The sequence below is a fragment of the Strix uralensis genome, chromosome 4, assembly GCF_047716275.1.
Source record: "Strix uralensis isolate ZFMK-TIS-50842 chromosome 4, bStrUra1, whole genome shotgun sequence".
Lineage (NCBI taxonomy): Eukaryota > Metazoa > Chordata > Aves > Strigiformes > Strigidae > Strix > Strix uralensis.
Genome location: NC_133975.1, coordinates 42,936,169 through 42,956,622, shown reverse-complemented (window position 1 = coordinate 42,956,622; position 20,454 = coordinate 42,936,169). Strand labels below are relative to the sequence as shown.

At 40.2% G+C, this 20,454-nt stretch overlaps 1 protein-coding gene across 3 annotated transcripts; it reads right to left on the bottom strand.

Moving 5' to 3' along the window:
- Window positions 1–2,257: 2,257 nt before the first annotated feature.
- Window positions 2,258–19,999, bottom strand: AADAT (aminoadipate aminotransferase). Of its 3 annotated transcripts, none has more exons than XM_074866467.1 (14): window positions 19,606–19,997; window positions 18,289–18,357; window positions 16,446–16,614; window positions 15,260–15,392; window positions 14,555–14,629; window positions 13,047–13,256; window positions 12,485–12,550; window positions 11,227–11,309; window positions 9,859–9,955; window positions 8,999–9,060; window positions 6,722–6,786; window positions 5,141–5,247; window positions 4,367–4,468; window positions 2,258–3,183 (listed from the first exon to the last, which is right to left on the bottom strand). In XM_074866467.1, exons 1-14 carry the CDS (start codon window positions 19,673–19,675, stop codon window positions 3,142–3,144), a joined length of 1,350 nt encoding a protein of 449 aa, XP_074722568.1. In that variant the 5' UTR covers window positions 19,676–19,997; the 3' UTR covers window positions 2,258–3,141. The 3 variants fall into 3 exon arrangements, with proteins under 3 accessions (XP_074722568.1, XP_074722569.1, XP_074722570.1); XM_074866468.1 differs by lacking the exon at window positions 19,606–19,997 and adding an exon at window positions 19,288–19,372; XM_074866469.1 differs by lacking the exons at window positions 9,859–9,955; window positions 11,227–11,309 and having other exon boundaries at window positions 19,606–19,999.
- Window positions 20,000–20,454: the final 455 nt, after the last annotated feature.

The following is a 20,454-nucleotide window of genomic DNA, read 5'->3' as shown; positions in this document are numbered from 1 at the left end:
TGCTCCCTCTTGCTACAGCTGTAAAACTCACAAAGCGGAAGTGGGATGTGTCACACGAGTCTAAATGTGTGAAACAACATGTGTACACATGGTGTGCGTTGGGTAGGTTGAGATTTATGTCTCTTGTACAGCAGAATTGTTTGGGTCACATACAGTGGCTATTTGCCCAGAATTCCTAGGTGTTTTTCATCCGCGAAAAGCCTGAAAATCCAGTGGAATTGAAGTGTAGGTACAAGAGAATGGGCGGGTAATTGTCCACTCAGAAATAAGTCTGGAGACCCAGCCTGTCTGGAGCTGCCCACGTGTCAGGCAGCTCTCTACAGTACTGCTCTAAGCTCTTCCACAACTGACCATATCTAGGTAGCATCCGAGGATGTGCTTACCACACCAAGCCCTTTCCGTCCTCGGCAGCCTCTCTCCCCCAATGGTAGATTGCGTCACTTGCATCAGATGGCCTAAACCCAGCTATGAATGAGACATTATTTGCTCTTGGATGGATAAACAGAAAGGGGAAAACAAAACTTTCATTTGCCACATCATTTCTTTCTATGGAACCTGTTGCCCATCCTTTTCCTTTCGTCTCCAAGAGGCTTCCTCCAGGAACATTTAATCATAGCAGATGCTCTCTCCCTGGAGACCAGAAACTGTACTTTAAGAGGTTCAGGGAAACAGGATGTGCATGTAAGATTTCGCTGCCATTGTTCAATTTGCATTGTTCAGGATATTAATATAATTTTAGACGCTTCACCACAGCCAAGGAAAAAAAAACTAACTCTAAATTAAATTAGCTGATAGCAAAAGCATCTAATGTGCAGCAAATGGAATTTCATTTTGCTTACATTCAACTAAATTAACATTTAGATCTCTGAAAATTAAGAGGTCTATTATTCAACACAACACCGATATAAAGCTTGCTTAATAATGACATTTTGATTATGTTTTTCTAATTCAGGTCTGGCTGAATGACAATATGACAATAGTATTTGACAATGACAATAGCATTTGCTGGATAACTAAAATCAGTCTTAAATGACATTTACATTTATGCCTCTGTAAAAATATATTATTTTAATTAAACAGACACATCAATTTATTGTTGAATAAAATGATTTTTTAAACTGAGCCCAAGATAAAATTTGCCTTACTGATAGCAAAGTCAGAGTTTTCAAAACTTCTACATGTGGTTAAGAAACCAAGTTGAAACATGAAAACTTGCTATTAAACAGCACTGCACAGAAGGCACTGCTGGTTTGGACCCCCCGTCAGCACCATCAGTGTAAAAAAGGACAAGTTTGTCTTCGAAGACAGTGTTGGCACCCTGAGAGCAGGTTTGGGACTGTGGGCTCTCCCCACACTCTGTCACCGCGTGGGTCCTGCCTGCCCAAGCCCAGCCCGACTCCATGGCGGGGCTGACCTCATCCACTGCACCAGCTTGCCCGCTGGCCCACTAGCGGCAGCCCCACTCCTGCTGCTGACAGGGAGGATCAGAGTGGAACCTGGAGATGCCGGGTGGCTTGCAGATGAGGTGTGGTGGGAACCCAGCCTCATGTTTGCAGGAAGAGGGCAGGAGTGACAAACAAGTTGAGACCATACCAAGTACTCTGAATGCCTCTGGGAGGAAAGGCATCACATACTGTTATCAAATTGGAGAAAATTAGTCTGAAAATCACATGAACTTGACTAAAATTTGCCGTAATCTGGGAAGAGGGGAAAGGACTGAGCTTAGATATGCTGCTCAAGAAGTTGCAAAGTGCAGAGATGGCTTGGAGGTGGGACTAAATAAAAAGGCATGAGATAGAGATAAAAGGCGATGCTGGGCACTGGAATGATCCTGATGATAGGAGAGATGCTGGGAAAGGCACACATCTGTGCTAGTTTGTCATGACACATGCTGTTTATAACCAGAGGGAAAAGAGGAAATGAAAATTATCGTTAGTGCTAAAACCATGACTCTTGTGAAACTTCCAATTAAGCAAGGCTGTGCCTGACCCTTATTTGGTTGGGTTACCTGAGCTGCTGAAGGATTGGCTGGATCCTTGAACACGTATTTTTACATTGAAATTCCAAGTACCTGCACATAAAGAAACAACCATCTGCTGTTGATGGGAAACCACAGTGCTTTCATCCAAACAGTAAATAAAACTTAAGTCACTAAAGAAAAACAGGAAGCCTTGGAGAATCTGTACAGTTAAAACTTTCTGAAGGTTTTGTACATGTTGCCAAGTATCAAATGTTTGGGATGATAATGACCAAGGGATTAGATTAAAACATTTCTTTATTTTTTCATTTTGCTTGCTTTGTACATTTGGCAGTGTCAGGATGTTGTCCATTCCACTATGTCCCCTGTTCAGTTATTTACACTCTCCGTTCAAAAAACACCTGATTGACTGATTAAGAGCAGAGAGCAGTTCTATTAGCACATCCACATGCCTTTGCAAACCAGAGATTTTCTAACACAGGTACAGACTAATTATTCACAGACTGAAGTGGAAGCCAGCAATCAGAAAACCTTTTACAAATTAGAGAATGAGCTGCAAAACCCATGCAAACTGCAAGGGACCTTAGGCCAAATAGTTTTATTTGCAATCATAGCCTCATTTTGCTGGATCAGGTTCTATTTTTTAACATCCTCACATCAGTTTCATCTGACGAAACTTTAGTAAAATTAAATACCGATCTTCAAAACCAGATGCCATACAGTGGGACAGAAGGAAAGTGACACAAAAACAATTCCAACACAAGGTGTTGGAGGAATGTATCAGTTGGGGTTAAGTAACAGTGGCTAAGACCACCTTCCTAAGTAACTGATTTCCCTGTTTCCCAACCCAAATGGAAAACAAACCCAGAATAAAAATCAATTCAAATCTAACAAAACCATGGATTTGACAGGAAACAGGACATTTTGGTTTTGAGTATTTGAAATGTTTCTGAATTGAAATAAATTTAGTAATGCAATGCCCTGTCAAAAAAATTAAGCAAATTGTTTTTCATTCTTTTGTTTTTTGCTTTTTTAGCTGAAATGATCTAAGGAAACACCCACTGTATTGTGCTTGCTTTTAAAGTGTTCTGATAAAATCCAAATGTTAATACATATTTTTCCGGAGATGATTTTGATTGCTGCAAGAGCTCTACTTAGCTTTTTCACAAAGCTTCTTTTATAAGGTCAGCCAGTCTCTTGAAGGCCTGCAATGACAGAAATATGGTTCATGTTTAGGCATTATTTAAACAGGCAACACACCAAAACTGTAAAGCTACTAAAACTACCCTAACCATATACAAACTCAGTATTTTATCCTGCAAAATTCTGCTGATATTCTCTGTTTTCCTTTTATAACAACATGTATGGGCTTTGACTGGACAAAGCTTCCACTTCTCTGACAGAGAATAAAAGGCAGGGTCTTCTGAAACAGAAAAATACATATACTGATGCTCAAAGGATATTTGGAGTTCAGATGCAACTAAACAGCTGTACTTTTAATACAACTAGTGATCCCTGGAAGAGTATCTCTTTTAACTTAATGTAAGGGCCTAGAGGCTCCAAAGGTGAAAGGAAGAACAGTGGGGAACCATATAAAAGGCACAATTTGACAGTCAATAGTACGGTTATGAATTACTTTTACAAAGAAGAGGAAGAAATAGAAGAAATACAGAAAAAGAAATGGCAATAGAAGTGCTTATCTGTTACAAACCTTCACAATTGAATGAAAGCACAACTACAAATACCGAACTGTTTCAAGCACCTGAATTCAAGGAATATTAAATCTGCACAAATAAATGTCTCCTGTCTTCCCACTGATTTTACAGATACAGCCAAATAACATCCAAAATGTTCCTAAAATACATAGAAGATTAGTTCCTGAGAAATGAAATACAACATATATATCTATTGTATGGAAGAAAACCAACATTCTTTTTTAGAAAAACAATATTCTTTCTTATAAAGGATTGACAAAACACACACACCCAAGAGAACAGGTAATTCAATCTCGGGAATGGGAAGTCTGGAAAATAAAGGATACGTGATGCCTGCTAATGCTCAAGCAAATAGCAAAACTTACTCTGACTTCAGTAAAGCCTTTATGAAGAATGTCTGGGAAGATTAAGTATGAGACTCTACATGTATGAGATACACAGAAAAATTTTACATGGTCCTAAAAATTTGGTACCTTTCAGGTCACTTGGATATGAGTAACTTGTCTAAGAAGCAGCTAATTCTGCTGCAAAAGTACTGCTTAATCACCTAGGTACTAAAAAAACTACACTAACATTGAAGAAAACACATAAGGAGAAATAAGTTAAAATAAGGGAACATGTGAGAAACTGTCTTGATAAGAATGTTAAAAAAACCCCCCAACATCTCACTTACCAGATCCATCTGGGCTGGAGAAGACAGAGAGAAGGAGGCTCTGACATAAGAACTAGGCTCTGAACTATTTATATTGAATGCTCCTCCAGGAACCAGTAACACCTAAGAAAAATTGATTAGCCACCCAGTTATCACCACTTCTATCACCACTTCTGTTTTAAAACACTGTGTTAAATTAAATTTGAGAAGGCTCACTGCTGAAACACTGGTATCAGAACAAAGCGTAATGTATTTCTTCTCTTCAAAATGAGAAGCCAAAAATGTGCAACCTGGAATCAGACTTTTCATAACAAAATCGAAGGGCTCTTAGGCTTTGGTTACCTAGACTGGTGGGTTACCAGGTCTGGCTTATCACCACAATGTTTAGAAGCACCAGTGAGGTGGGATGTAGTTTACTCAGTACATGGTGCTGGCTCTTATAAATTGTAGAAATAAAATCACACTTAATTTCTCCTATTAAAAAGATATAGAAGACAGTCATCATTCATATATGTACATCTATTAATATTATACATATATGTTGTATACATGACATATTGTACCATATAATGGTTTAAATTTAAGATGATTAAATATCAACATCTGAATACACACATGAAAATATTTTATTAATAGGTCGCTGTGCAACAATGTTTGACTTGCAGATTTGATGCTGCACAGCAAGTTCCTCTGCTTGTTTATGTGTGTGCATTTGTGTGGGTAGATACGGTAAATTTATTTTATCCTTCCCTCATTTCATTTTAATATCATAAGCTATTAAACCATAGGTCATACTTCTTTCTGCAAAGCTTTCTCCATGATCAGCTGCTGTGTATCAGAGACACCCTTAATTTTGATCCATAAGAACATGCCAGCAGCAGGAGGGTACCATTCTGCCAAGTCTGGAGAGAGAGAGAGAAAAGAAGGGAATCAAGAAAGAAACTTCTGCCCCACCTTTAACTGATATATTATAGATTCAGTGATGTCGTAGATTCGTTGCTCCAATGAACTCAAAGGAAATGTAGGCTACAGAGCCAGGATGCTACTTGCCAAATTTAAAGTACTCCAAATCTGTGTGGACTTACTGCACTTATGCTGGTATGCTCAATACTTTTTGTGAAAGTGATTGCTCTGAATTACAGAAATCTCAAAGATTAACAAATTGTATTTGTTGATTATTTTCAGATCAAGTAAACAATCTAAAATAATTTTTCTGTTGCAGTTTCTCTTAGTATCACATTGACTATCAATACAATTTAAAGTGTAGCAAAGTGCAAAACTGTTTTCCTTTAAGTTGTAATGATTATAGATTTTTTCCCAAAGAAAAAGAGAGCCTAGGAGTTATGAGGAAGATGGGAAGGCTTAGAGAGGATCTATGTCTTAAATTATATTTGCAGACTTACTGTGTACTTTTGTTTACCTAGAATTCCTTTTCTGGTTTTGGACATATTTTTGAAGAAACTATTTATGTGACTTGACATCTTCTCCAGCTCTTCCTTGATGTATTTAACCATTACACACCTACAAAATAAAGGCCTGTCTTCCAAAATATTATGGCTCCTATTACAAGAAAACATGAAGAACCTGTAGTCTTTCACACGAGTCTCACAATACACTTTAAGGTAGCCCAGTACTATTACATTGTTCTGCTACCTGAGGAATTGAGACAAACAGGGCCTACCTAGGTCAGCAACCCATGGCTGTTCAGAGGCATGTAGAAAAAGAAATACTTCATATCTACAAGCCTGGACTTAGCAAGAATAAGTACCTTAACGATGGTGTGGTGCCCAAGTACCCATGTGCCATGGAAGTATCATCTTAGGTGGCTGGGCAGTTCTTAAGCAGTTATTGCTGATTCCACTTAGACCAACTAAAAGGAGTGAATCACTAACTGTAATTGCATTATTGTTGATCAAATTCTTTCTGTCCTTTGTGATTAACCACAAAAGGGGACATTTGACATTGATTTGTGACAAAAAAAGATTATCACTACTGCTGTATTGATTGTTTATATCTTCTTTTAAATTAAGGCCGCTAAATCTGGCTATTTCAGACAGAGATTTTAAAGACAGGGATTTTAAACACAGTAAGTATAAGAATATAGTGGAGTGAAATATATGCTCTTTGTAAAACTGATTTATACAGTAAAATGGTGAGCTTTTTTCTCACCACCGTCTCCTTGGCCCACCAGAAAAGCATGAAAACAGCAGCACTAGATAATTTGTCCTAAGCTTAATATTTAATGTCATTGATTTGCTTATAGTGCTTATCTGTCACTTCAGTCAAGAGATGAACTTTAGTGATTTTTCTTGAACACAAAGATGATAAATAGCTCAAAAAAAAATTTAAGTAATTAGCTGTGTTGTACTCACTGACCTTTTAACCACTTGTCAGCAGCAATGAGCATTGCATCCCGCTGGGTCCTGTAAAACTCCACCACTCTGAAAGTAAATTATCAATTCAAAGTCATGATCTCATAGCACTTCAGAGCCCATTTGTTTCCAAAGGCAGGAACAAAGCTTTCCTACTTGAACAATCTAAGTGCACATTTAAGGGAAATATGGGCATATCCTAGATGGGCACAACACAGTATACCGTGTGTATAAAACTTTGTATATGTATCAGAGAAGTCTTGAATGCTTCTGCGTGTCTCCAACAAAGCACTTACCAACCAGACAGAAGAAGTACCTGTGTGGCTGCTTCTTAAGCCTACATATGTCATGGAAACTCTTTATATGTTATATCTGTTCTATCATATCAGTGGATACAAGTCCTGTTAGCAATATTTACCACACAAAACAGGCATACTGGAGCAAATTAAGGACTCAGACATATGCAAAAGCACGACTCGATATTTGTGCGTTTGGGCTGAATTTGTGTAATAGGCACACATGGAAATGGTATTTCACAAGGGAAAAAGCAAATCATATGATAAACCTGTCATGACTATTTAACAGCTTCCCCTTTTCTAAACTTTGGAACCTGTCTCCTTCACACTTTGAGTAAAAATTCCAAATAAATCAATCTCTTTCTGGGGAAAATGACCCTAACCCAAGTTTCAACAAGGACAAGTCTTGTGCAGTGGCTTTTCTTGACATAAAATGAGACAGCTGTGCAATGGGAGACACAAGAGAAATGCCTGATACAGAGTTCATAAATCAGATGCAAATATGTTCCCATCTCTGTAGAGAAAACTGACTTATCAATTTGCATAATTTTACATTTAGATTTTTTTGTAATATTCTCTGAACCAATAGCTTCAATTTCTGGATGTATTTTATCACACCTGACAGACAAATAGCAACACCACCAAAGGCTTAAATAGTTTTGGGACTCAGCCTACTTTGCTACATTCTGCATGAAATGGTAAATCTCACTTATGCAGTTTTTACCACATCACGAATTCTGTTACAAGTTTTTCTCCTTTCTGTTACCCCATTGGAATGAAATTGTAAGTGTTAGTAAGACAAGACTTCCACAAAAATGTAGCTGCTCCAAATAACAGGCCTGCTCCTACTCAAAAGCATGATCTAACAAGTCAACCTTGTCCAAATGAAATCACCTGGAGGAGATTGCAGTCAGCTGTTTGGCTTCATCAGTAAGTCACCTGACATCTGAGTCTAGAAGGTTATAAAGGGTTGCAGCTACCTTACTGCAGAACTGTTTTCATTAGCTCAAGAGGGGGAATAGCCTTCTGAGTTGAGCAAGGATGCCTTCTGGCCTACAAGGTAAGTGAAGAGATACATTCAGGATGTGTTTTGCAAACTGCTGAAATTTGAGCTGAGTTGTGGTCCGAGTTTCCCTGTAAAACTTGTCTTTATATTCTGAATTCTTAAAACAAGGCGAAGCTAGGGCTGCTGTGTCTGCTTTGACTTTTTTTTAAGTACTAGTGTTTGCAGTACAGTAACAGGCAGGTGCTCACAGTCCTGTCACAGGCCTCTGCACACTACCCACTGAAGTAGGAAGCTTGGTGTTCTAAGGGCATCCAAGTATGGCATCTGAAATGAAGCATGGATACTCAAGAGACACTATGCTCCTCCAGCATAATAAATAGATAACAAATGCCTGTCAGTCAGTATGTAAGAAATGCCTTGCTGAGTTAGACCTTAGCCCAGTGCTCTGTCTCCAAGAGTAGTGATAAAGGCAATGTTTAGTGAGTGTGGGTGAACCTTGCTGCTCCCTGTAGGTCTCTCCATCAGCATCTACAATCATTAGATTAAGGGTGTTAGAAGGTGAATCTCTGCTGACTTAGTGAGGCAAGAACTCCCTTTATAGAAGCTATGCTGACTCTCTCAATAGATTATGTGGTAGTGATCTTAGCCTTTGCTATAGACCCTACCTCTTTAGCAGGAATGAACACTTTATTCACTGACTTGGAGCTCCCAGGATCCTCTCGAGTTCCCTTCAGAGGGGAGCTGCATAGTGACTGTCAGTGGACTGTCAGATTGCATGCCCTGACCTGCATGTCTGCAGCTTCACAATGAGCTCTTTCAGGACTCCTGTGTGAACACTGTCAGTCTTTGGGACCCGGCTTATCCGTTTGGCCTAATACTGGTGCACCTCCTCTGACCTGTTTACGTTAAAGAACATTTTATGTAGGTAACAAGAAGCAGAATGGCAGATGGTGGGATTCAGCATATGATATGACCCTACCTGTCTATATGCTCCAAGAAACCCTTTTCTCCCCATTGCTGAAGCAGCTGTGATATCATAATCTAAAGAAATAAAACACATTATCAATACCATATTTTAAACAGGACTGTTCTGCAGTTATCAAAACATACATAGTCTGATGCATTATTCAAAATTCCACACAGGCAAGAAATTGCGTGCGGGGTCTCTTGGAGCCCTTTATAAACAGAGGTGGCAACAGCAACAGGCCACTATAGTACGTGTTACTGCTGTCTCCAAGGATCATGGCAGTCTTTGGAGGTTGGGCTAGGGAAAAATGGATGGAGAGCTAAATATGGTAATCACAGAGAAAAAGGAAGCCCACATCAGTGTCTGCTTTAATACTGTCTCTGATGAACTAACAGAGCTGGAAGGTGGAAGCCGTATTTAGATGTGTCCAATGTCTCCTTATTACTAACCATAAAGTGGCTGAAGTTGGCAGTCTGCTTTGTAATGTCTTTGTGGGCTGCCAGTATTGTTCTAATTACAAAGCAGAATGAAAAACAGAAAAAACCCAAAGTTCTTCTGATGTATGCTCTACATTGATGTTTTTCAAGGGAACCTACTAGCAAGAGATATCAAGTATTTCAAATCTTGATTCTTGAAATCTGAGGGTTAAGGGCGTATTAGCTGTGCTTTCTATGCACTGGGGCACCCTCTATCTCTGGTTTTAATGTCTGTTTCTCTCTTTGGCAGAATTGACAATGTATGTGCTTATTACAAACAAAACTGCAAAAGTGCAGAGCAACTGCGAAAGTGCAAAGCTGTTCGTCTGTGGTTTCTTATGACTTGGAATATGTTATATTTTCTGAATACAGTTCAGTTGGCAGTTTGGTACTTGCCTGTGTGAAAGTGCTGGTGTGCATTGTTGAAACCTGAATGTGTAGAATAACTCTGTCGATAAGAGGCTTGGGACCTGTTAGAAAGCCTATTCTTAACCTAGAGAAAAAAAAAGTTATTACAGAAATGCAATGTGCTAATACTCTGTGTGAGTTATAGTTTAACTTAAAACTGGGAAAAGGTGAAACTATTTCATTAATATTGTAAGGATCTTTTATGCATTTAAAATTATATATAATCTTAATATTGCCCTAAGCCCCAGGCTTATGCATTTTATGAGCCGAGTATCAAAGTCATGAAATAAAAACATTTAAGGGTTTTTAATGTTTATGGTAGGTTCTTAGTTCTGAGACTTCAGGACATATCCCACATTTGTAAGCATTCCTCTGCAATCATAAAGATAACACGAATCAAAGGGAAGGAAAGATAGGTTTTTCACATAATGAAAAATCATGAATGCTCAGGCTTTATGAAAAACAGATGAGAAGTGGCAAACAGCTTTACTCTTTCACTCCCTTTCAGTATGGCCAAATAAATGGAATTTAGACTGATAAACTAGATTCTTAATCATGCTTTGATTCTTATGACCTATCTTTACAGGTTGTCTGAAGTTTTTCTTTGAAGAAAAATAGAACCAGTAAGCTCATATGCATCTTTGACAAATATAAAATTGCATCATGCCTTTTTGCAGTGTCACTTCTGAAAGTGCAATCACACTTAGCATCATGTTGTTTCCTCACTTTCTTGGGGATGGGGTTATAATCCACTAGCTGCCAGTGCAGAATTCACATTACTTATATCTATTAGGATAATAAACAAAAGCAAGTTAAAAATCAAGTATGTTGACTTGTGTAAAATGAAAAACAGCCAGCTTAGTTTTTCAGGCAGGTGGAAGCAACCTGAAAGAACTCTAAGGCTAGAAGACGAGAGATCACTATAACCCTATGAATAGTTCGTGGTGAATGATGCCATCATTTCTGTGTTACAAGTTCAGGGAGACTGCAGGAATGGTAAGAGATAGAAGGAGAAATGGAAAAAGAAGAGAGGAAAGCTCCTAGGAGTTCCAGGAACAGAGCTCAAATCCAGCATTTGTCTTTCTGCCTAGATGGTGTCTGCAAGAATGGGCTGCCTGGGGAGAGTGGCTTAACTATCAGTATTGGAAGAGAAACAGAATCTAGAGTTAAATGACTGCCAAGAGATGACATGAAAAGTGAGTGGACTGAGAAGAGCTGTGAATCCAAAGGTACATTCCAGAAATGGATAGGTATTAGATGAAAAAACACTATGACATGTCTGATCATTTTGTATGAAGTATTAGTCTTGTGCCTTAACTGAACAGTCAATGCTGAGCAGTCTGAAGCTGGCCTTACCCAGATGAGAGAATTTTAGAGAAAGAGTCAGTCCTGATAACTCGGCCATCCACATCCATTGAGAGGAAAGTTGGAGCCCATGGCTTGGAAGAAAAATAAAAAATAAAATTCAAGGTGCTAGTACAGATTATGATGGAATTATTTTCTTTACTATGAAGACATAATTAATTTTTTAAATAAATACTTTGATAGTAAATATTTTAGCTCTGCATTCCAAGGGAAAAAAAGCAGTAACTTGCTGACAAGTGATTGTTTAGACTAGATGAGACGTGATTACAATATTCCATGAAAGTCATCAAGAAATCAGCCTTGTTGTTTTTTGATGCTTAGCCCTCTGTTCAGCATACAAGTGTTCAGTTCAGGTTTTGGTATGATGTCATAAGCAGGAAAGAGAAATAATCATTTCTCTGACAAGATTTTATTATGGAGTAAACAGATACTATAATTTCTAAGATGGGGCCCTGTAGCTTTTAGCTTTATCTTAAAAAAGGAAATCAGAAGATATGACCAAATTCTGATGATCTGAGTTCAGCACACTTTTTCCTTATCAAGAATTCTAATTTTACACCTTCTCCCCTTCACTCTTTAACAAAGCTAAACAGTGGTATTCAATGAGTAAGTGAAGCAGTTTTATTGCCTCCTCCCATAAAAACATATTTCAAAATACAGAATATTGAACTTTAGCTTCTACCAATGTTTTACTGCTTTACAAGACCAGCTTTTATTCCTGAAGTTAGGTACTTCTCAGACTGTGCAACTGCACATCTATGTGTGAAGACAGATCAACACTTGACTGTTACCCATGTGGGGAAAATTTACATGAAGGAGGGAAGATGCTGTGGTATCCGGGAGAACTCTCTTGGGTTCGCCAAAAGGCAAACGGGTGAAAATGGAATATAGTAGACTGGGAGTAGGCAGTCTTCCACTGAATGAAAGAAGACTGGGCTGAAAGGAACATTAAGAGGCTGCTATTTTCAAGTGCTGCTTCAGTGGCATACTTGTTTTGGTCTGGAGGCATTTTCTGGCTATTGAAGGAAATTCTGTCCTGTATGAGGCTTGAGGAATTTGAACCATTCATTAACAGGACTGATTCAGTAAAATGCCACACAGGGGACAACAACTGGCAGTAGCACAGGCTGTGAGGCCTACAACTACCTTGGTAGGACATGAAGGAGCATACAGGAAAATCCATGGCTCAAACGGTAGTTCTCTCGCAGATCAGAAAAGGTGTTACTAAACAGTATGGAAGACAAATTACCTTTTCAAACTGAAGAAAGTAGTAAGGATCATCTTCTACGATGAGAAAATCATATTTTCTTGCAAGCTAAAGTGAATAAAAAATAAACTTGTTAAAATGTAAAGACATTGATAAATTCAGTTCTTCCTATACCCTGGACCTATTACCATAACTGTATAATCCTATGGATTACTCATTCACTGTATACAAGACCCTACCAAGAGAAGCCTTCAAATGCCCAATTTAGATATCAAGCAATTACAAGAGTAAATGTGGTACCTGCAGTACAAGGACACACATATATAACTGTTCCATGTAGCATTCAAACTGTGCAGAAAACCTGCAGTAAGTCCAGTTCGAAGCCCATGGCAAAGACAGCAGCCAGCAATGGGCTACTATTGCAAAACAATTTATCTAATACATAGTCCACTTCTGAAGAGTTGTTTCTAGCAGAACCTCTTTCAAAACAAGTTCTAGGAAGAATGTCTACTGGACCAATCACGGGCCCAAATTCTCTCAACTGAAAACAGACTGACATTTATCTATTTCCACCTACAAGGTTCACAAGGCCCCAGCTACATACCTGGTAAATCTCCTTCTTGCGCTCTGTGGTCAGAGAGTTTCCAGTGGGGTTGCACCCATTTGGGATTGTGTACAGGAATTTGGGGACGTGGTGGCTATGATTTTTTACATCTTCTGAGCTCCAAGTAGACAGAATTTCTTTTAGAGCTTTTGGAATAATGCCATGTTGGTCACTAGGAACATTAATTATGTTACAACCCAAAGGTCTCAGCTGTTGACAGGAGGAACAAAACAGTCATAATCCCGTAATTCAAAGGTCTTCATTTTGTCACTGACATTGTAAAATTTCATTGATACAAAGTCCTTCTGACTTTACAGCTCTATCAAACTCCATTTGATCATGATTCAACAGAAATTTTGCCTGAATTTGCTGTGAAGCGTGTCAAACTTACGTTACTCTTTATTTGCCCTGTTAAGCCAACTGAGAAGAAATGGCTATCTCCTATGTCCAATTGCTGCTCTTCTCTAGGAAATCAAACATGGTTTTGCAAGCAGAAAGGGATTTTGCAGATTTGAATTGTGTTCTCTTAGGACTCATGTTCTCACCACAGACAGTAAGTTCACAGCACCCTGATTTCCTACTGACAATTTACACTCTACTTCAGTGGAAGTGCCAGAACTATAAGCTACTCTACATTGACAAAGGGCAAAGAATCTGTTCTCAATAGATACATTCAGCAATACAAAGGAGAATGAAATGATGCTACTGCAATGACATGTTGACAGCAGTATGAAAAAATATAGGTAAAATACCAACAAAAAAGCATGCTGCCTTCCCTCTGTGGAATTTCAATTTGTACTGTGTAGCACTCTGCATTTTAAAGAGAAATGCAAGTTGCTGCATTGTCAAAATATATTCCTAACAAAGCATATTTGATTAGACAAGATATACTCAAACTTAGCACAGCAAACAGTAACAAAATTCCTTTTGAGGCAAGGGGAGACTAGACTGAAATTGTGGTGTTTTATCTATTCTAACCCTTCTTATGTTTCTTACGCATTTTGAGCTGACATTTTTTTACATACTGATTAAGTTACTTTTCAGAGGTAAACTCTGCTGTTTTTGTATAATTCTTACTAATTCACATCTTCAAACTCATATGGATGTTTCAGGCCTGTTCCAATTTCATACTATTTATAGCTACGGTATAATCAGACTCCAAAATACTTCAGGTGAATGTGCTGACATGTTAAAATACCCACTTATAAATTTGCTTCAACCTGACTAGGTTGTGATGGCTTTCTTTCCAATCCCAAACATAACCTTAGACCTTGAATGAACTAGGATTTGGAAGAGGAACTTCCTGAGAATAGCCTGTATAAGCTTTTAGTAGAAAAGCTTCTATGAGCTAATATTTACGAACTTGACTAGACTAACATTATAAACTTGATTCTTAGTTGTTTTTGCAGTAAATACAGACAGTGTATACAAGCCTGCAGATCAGGTACTAAATTGGTGTTTACTTCAAATGGAACATTCACAGTGTTTTGTAGCTAAAGAATGCTTACAGCTGCTAGTGTCCCGGAGTATGTAGGTGCATCCAAAAGGATGTTGTCCCCAGGATTAATGAGCATTTCAAACACCTGTAAAAGAAAAGAATATTTTCGAAAGATTGTGCCATTCTTGTACACATCCTTCATACTTCTTAGTGGGATTAAAAAGCTTCGTTAGATATTAGTAATTCCCTAACCATTTAATTATGCTGTCTGTAGGAAAAGCAATGAACAGATGAAAAAATCTGCTTTAGAGCCAAATGAAGTTAGGTAATCAGCCAGAGAATATCAATTTGAAATGCAAAGGCAGTACTATTATACAATAGAAATAGTGCTTCAGTTACAGAAAGGATCAACAAAGCAACAGTGAGAGTGGACTGGAAAGGGTGATTTGTTTAAAGAAGTTTAATGCAATTCGAATTGAGTTGTGGTAAAGCAAATAATGCACCTACGTGAGTAACATGAAATGTTACCTTACAGCATTTTCTGACAGGCTCTTTAGTTTACCTGAACATTCATGCAGTCCTGACAGATTAGACTGCCACACCAGTTTTATTTCAGTTCTATTATCTTGTATTGATAATACTGTGAGACACATATTTAACAAAGTACCCTGCATATAGTTATACAGTTGCATGTAATGCTGAGTATGACTGAACTGATGGAAGACTAAACATCTCTGAAAAAAATGCTTTTAACATATGAAGCCTTTGGTCTTACTTTACACAAGCCTTCCTGGCTGCCAGTTGTGACACACACTTCCATTTGTCCTTGCTCAGGACTGTAGTTGGCTGTGGGGGGATTATGTAGATTCCGCTGGAAATCCTTCAGCCAAGACAACAGCTCTGGAATCCTGAAACATGAATAAAGTAAGTTGCACCTAATATCTTATATAGGCTGAAGCTAGGCTGCTCCTCTAAATCACTGCCAAATCTAGCAAGCAGTCCTGAGTCTGATTTCAACTGTTGTACAGATACACCTAGATGCTCATTTTGATTGCTTTATCAAATGATGGAAATGAGATAAATGATTCTTACAGAAAAGCAGAAGAGATGGGCATCTGTGGTCCACACACCAAATTATACTGAAATCTGGGTGGAAATGATTTGCCAAGGATGGAATAGGGGTGGAGGCTGAACAATATCCACTCCCAGGAGTGATCTTTCCATACTCAAATGTGGTAATGTGACAAAGCTTGCAATACTGCTAGTAATAGGCTGCAGATAATAAGGATTTCTGAAATGGGTTTTTCAAAAACTGTTTTAAGATCTTGTAGGATGTTCACAAATGGCTGGGTTCAGTTAAATATTAAGAAAAGTCTTAATTTCACTGATTAATGCCCTGTGTGCCTCTGTAGGTAGCTAAGTATTTTTGCAAACCTGTCACAAGCCCAGCTCAGTGCTGTCTTCTGGGGAGTTCCTAAGTGCTAAAGTAACTTAATGATACACAATTTTTGCACTAAAAATGACAATACTATAAATACCTCAAACACTCACAAGTAGTACCTACTGACTGTAATATGAGGTACCAAATGAAAGCAAAACAAATGTGGAAACTATGTATTGAAATGAAGTATCTTTTAATCAATATCTTATTGCAAAACACAAAATGATTCCTGCTAGTGATCTGTGAGTCTGGATTCCCAAATACTAACAGCCGGGAAATGCTCTGGCTTGAGAATTACTAGCATTAGGGTGGTTTTTTTTGTTAATTACTCATCTGCTCAAAACTTTCTACTTAAACTGAAACGTAAATCGTGAGGCAAATCAAAAGAAGTTAAACCTGGTTTTGTAAAAGAGGTTTTGCAAGCAGGTTTTTAAAAATGCAGGTGAACTAATGCAATAATAAATGATTTTATGATCCTTTGATTCTGGCATCTTGATGTGCAAGCAGCTGAGACAGATACCCTGCTGAGGCTGAGTACTGGAGAGCTCTCTTCATCAGATCTTCCCCAATCTCAACTGCAGTTCCATGTCCAATGGCAACAGTAGCCCTCTTAAATGGAAAAACGTTGGGGTTTGGTGCTCCTCCAGCCAGAGAGATGAGAGATGGAGGAGACTTCTGCATCAATTCAGCTAGATAAAAGGAAAAGACCTTGGTTACAATTTGATTATTGCAAAACTGATCACATCCTTTAGTCAGTGTATATAATAATGGTCCAGAGAAGTTTGTTCCATTTTTCACATTTTTTAACTGTCATAAATTCAAAAGGATGATAATTCTTTTTAAACTCACCTTTCTACTTGAATTAAACAGGTGGGGTGGACCAGGGAGAGAGACATGGGCAGGACAGACCAAAACAAAAAAATAATCTTTGTTTTAAAGTAAATTATAAATAACTTTTTAAATCTTACCAGGACTGTTCTACTACTATAAAAACTTCTGACATTGTGTTTTTAGCTTCAAGAATTTGAAATCTTAATGATCTCCTGTTTAGACTGACTTGAAATAACTGGCTTTGCTTTTTGTTCTCACTTTAGCTGATGTGGCAGTAGCGCAGCTACACTGATAGTTACATATATGATTATAGCTTTTCCATAAGGGAGTGGGAATGTTTCTGGCAGCCAGCTTCAGTGGCAGAGGCACTGTGTAAATAATTCAGTATGAAGAATATGTTAACAACTCTTGCTTTAAAGTCACAGTTTCACAGTCATTCAGATCCAATCTATGCAGTGCAAACTGGACCTTAATCCAGCAAGGGTGCTTGATTGCATTAAATCTAAGACCTCACAATATAGTATTCATGCTGGCTTGACAGTTTTACACCAGATATTAGAGGACAGATCAGATCCGATCTCGCTTCCTGTTACCAAGTTTATTCTCCACTATTTATTAACAAACTTGAGCATGGGGAGTTAATTCTTATCAGTTCAGCAATATGGGTCATGTCTGTGACTTTTGGTCTGGTGAAGAGAGATTTACTTTGTCATCAAAACTGCAGCCTCAGTGTGTCTTTCTGCACAAGCTGTGCTACTCAGTATTTGTGTTATGATGCATATCAGTGTATCACTTGAAAAAGTACAGAGACTGACTAGAGTGAATTAATTGACTTAGCTGTACCTGTATGAAGCATTTCAAGCAGAACAGCAAATGCCAACCCCTTACCAAGAGAGGAAATTGACCCCTGAAGGCTTAACTAGTGATGTATGTCTTATGCTCTGATTCTGTCAGGTCCCTGAAGGTTTCAACTGAGTAAACAAGAAGGCAGTTAACCTTTTTGATTTGTCACACAGAAGACTATGTAACATGGTAGCCTAAAGATAGTGTAATATAGAAAAGGAAAGTGTAGTAACACTGAGGGGGTGGAGGTGGTGAGGAATTTATGGACGCTGGCAGGATACAGCAAAGCTAGGTGGAAAGAAACATTATCCTGGGACTGAATTTCAAGTCGTTAGCAGTTGCTTGTTCCTGGACAACCAGGAACAAGTGTAAATTCAGCAGCAAACTGCCAAAAGCCCTGCTTCAGAGCCAGTAGCAGAGATTTTTCAGACACATGTTGAAGTGACAATACTATTTCTTCTGTCTGGATGGGTTTCTGAAATGGTTCAAGGCTATTCACTTTACTTTTCTTTACCTGCGTCATGTCTCGACTTAACTAAAGTCAAAGCAGTTAATTGGCCTTGCTCGTCAGCTTACAGCATGGTTTTCTTTCAAGCCTTTTCAAATCTTTAGCCATGATACCCCAGCAAAGTCCAGAATGTAGAATGATACCCTTCCAAAGAACCTGGAAATAATGGGCATGTACTCACTCAGAAGTCTTATTGGAGATGGTTTTCTTGCTGCACTCACAGTGGTGATGAACCGAGAGTAATTCATATCTATAGGCAAAGAATAATTAGTTGGACATGAAGCTAGAAAAGTGAATAGGAACCCCAGTGCTTTGTATATGCACATCTCCCACAAGTAATGCTTCTAATTTGTCATCTCCATGGATGTGCTTTATCATAAACTAAATGTCAACTTATGTTAAAATCAATGCTGGAATTTATTTTCTTTTTTGAATTAAAGGACAAGGTTTCTAGTTCATACTCATGCATTCTGTCACTGCCTCCCAATGACACTGTCACAGTGAGATTTAGCCAGATGCTGCTGTTTTCACAAATAGCAGTATGGCTTTGATCTGGGGAATTTGTTGGTGTGCCAGTGAACAGGAAAAAGTCCTTTTCCCCTCACTTTACTGTCAGCTGTGGAGGTTTAAAGGCAGATTACAAATTGGAAGATCTGACAGATCTTAAACAACCATCAGAGCTTTTTAAATGTGAATCCAGCTCTATCTGGCTGTATTAAGTATTGCATTTAAAGTGCTTTGAGGATTGCAAGCCATCATTGAGTCACAACAGTTGTCAAGTTAGAGCTGTTTTTTTAGGGAGGATAACTAAGAGCATCTTTCAAAATGCTTCAGATTTTTGGTTTTCCCTCCTTTTCCCTGGTGCCCATAGAGACTCGGTGGATAGTGAACTGCAGTCCTGCGGGAAGCCTCAAGGCCTGTTCTCACAGGAAAGCGATCTCCTTCATAAGGAAGGAAAGCACGGGAATGAAATGAAGGGCAGAGACCCTGGCATTTTGACTACCACTTCCAAGTATGCTTCTACTGAATTCACAGAAAATAATCGTCTAGCAACCACAGCAACACGCATGTGCTGGCAGTTATTAAAAACGATCTGGTGAGCAAGGCTGCTTAAAAAAACCCAACCCAACCAACCCCCAACCTCATGCTTTCTAAAAATACCGTTCTTAACTTCGCTCACCCTGAAGCGCTCTGTCCCCGGCAGAGGCGCACTGAGGCCCTGCCGTAGCGGTGCTGGCTCCACACCAAGGCGGGCTCCGGCTGCGTTTTAGCGGGTACCTGGCTGAGGAGGCTCGTCGCCCCCTCCCCGGAGCCATCCCGAGACACCCCACCGCTGCCCCCCCTTCCCGGAGGGAGTACGCCGCGGGGACGGAGCCGCCCGGGGCCACCCCGAGCGACCCGACCCGAGCGCCTCCCTCCGCTTGCTGCGGGGACCCGCCCGGCCCCAGGCCCTCACGGCGGAGGGGACGGTCGCGGGCCGGGCCGCGCGCGCACCTACCGGCGGGACGGCGCGGAGCCGGCGGCGGCGGCCGGAGAGGGCAGCGGCGGCTGCCCGCGCTGCTGGGCATGTGTGGGCCCGCCCAGACGGGCGCCGGGCGGGGCGGAGGGCGGCTGGCGAGGGCTGCGGGCCGCGGCCGGGCCTGGCCGGCGCTGCCGCTGCCGGAGGTCGGCTGCCAGGGGAGCGCGGCCGGCAGCTGGTCCGGTAGCTGCAAGGCAGCGCGGCCGGGAAGGCGGCTCGGCGGCGTTTGGCTGCGCGGGTTCGGACGCCGATCCTGTGTAGATTTTCGTGGAAAAGTCGTAAACCGCACGGCTCCCCCCGCGGTTCCTTCTGTGTAACGTCCTAAAAACAAGGGTGGAGCTCGATAGGTGCGGGGCGAGGGGCGGTAGCCGGGCAGAGGGCACGGCGGCGGGCTGGGCCGGGGGAGGGCGGGGGAAACGTGACGCCTCCTGTCGGTTTCTTGTCGTCTGGAAGGATGGACTAGCGCACCTGGCGTGTTTGGTCCACACGGCAGTTTTTAAACAAAATTACTGGAAAGAGGAAGCACGGTGGAGCGGGAGAACTAAGGCGGTGTTGTCTTGCAGCCCGCGCTAGGGCGGCGGTCACGGCGGGTATGGTTTTCCTCCCGCTCTAACGCGCATAGTGCCCCAGCGCAGGCGGGCGGTGCTCCCACTGCTCCCTGGACCTGGCGCTTCTGGAGCCCCGCGGGATGGAGAAACTTGCTTCTGTTAAAGCACAGCAAAATCATTCTCATTTTCCACCAAATTACGTTCTAATCTGCTTTATCACATTTTCACCAAAGCTTCTGCTGACAAAGCAGGATTTAGATCAAAATTTGAAGTGGGACAT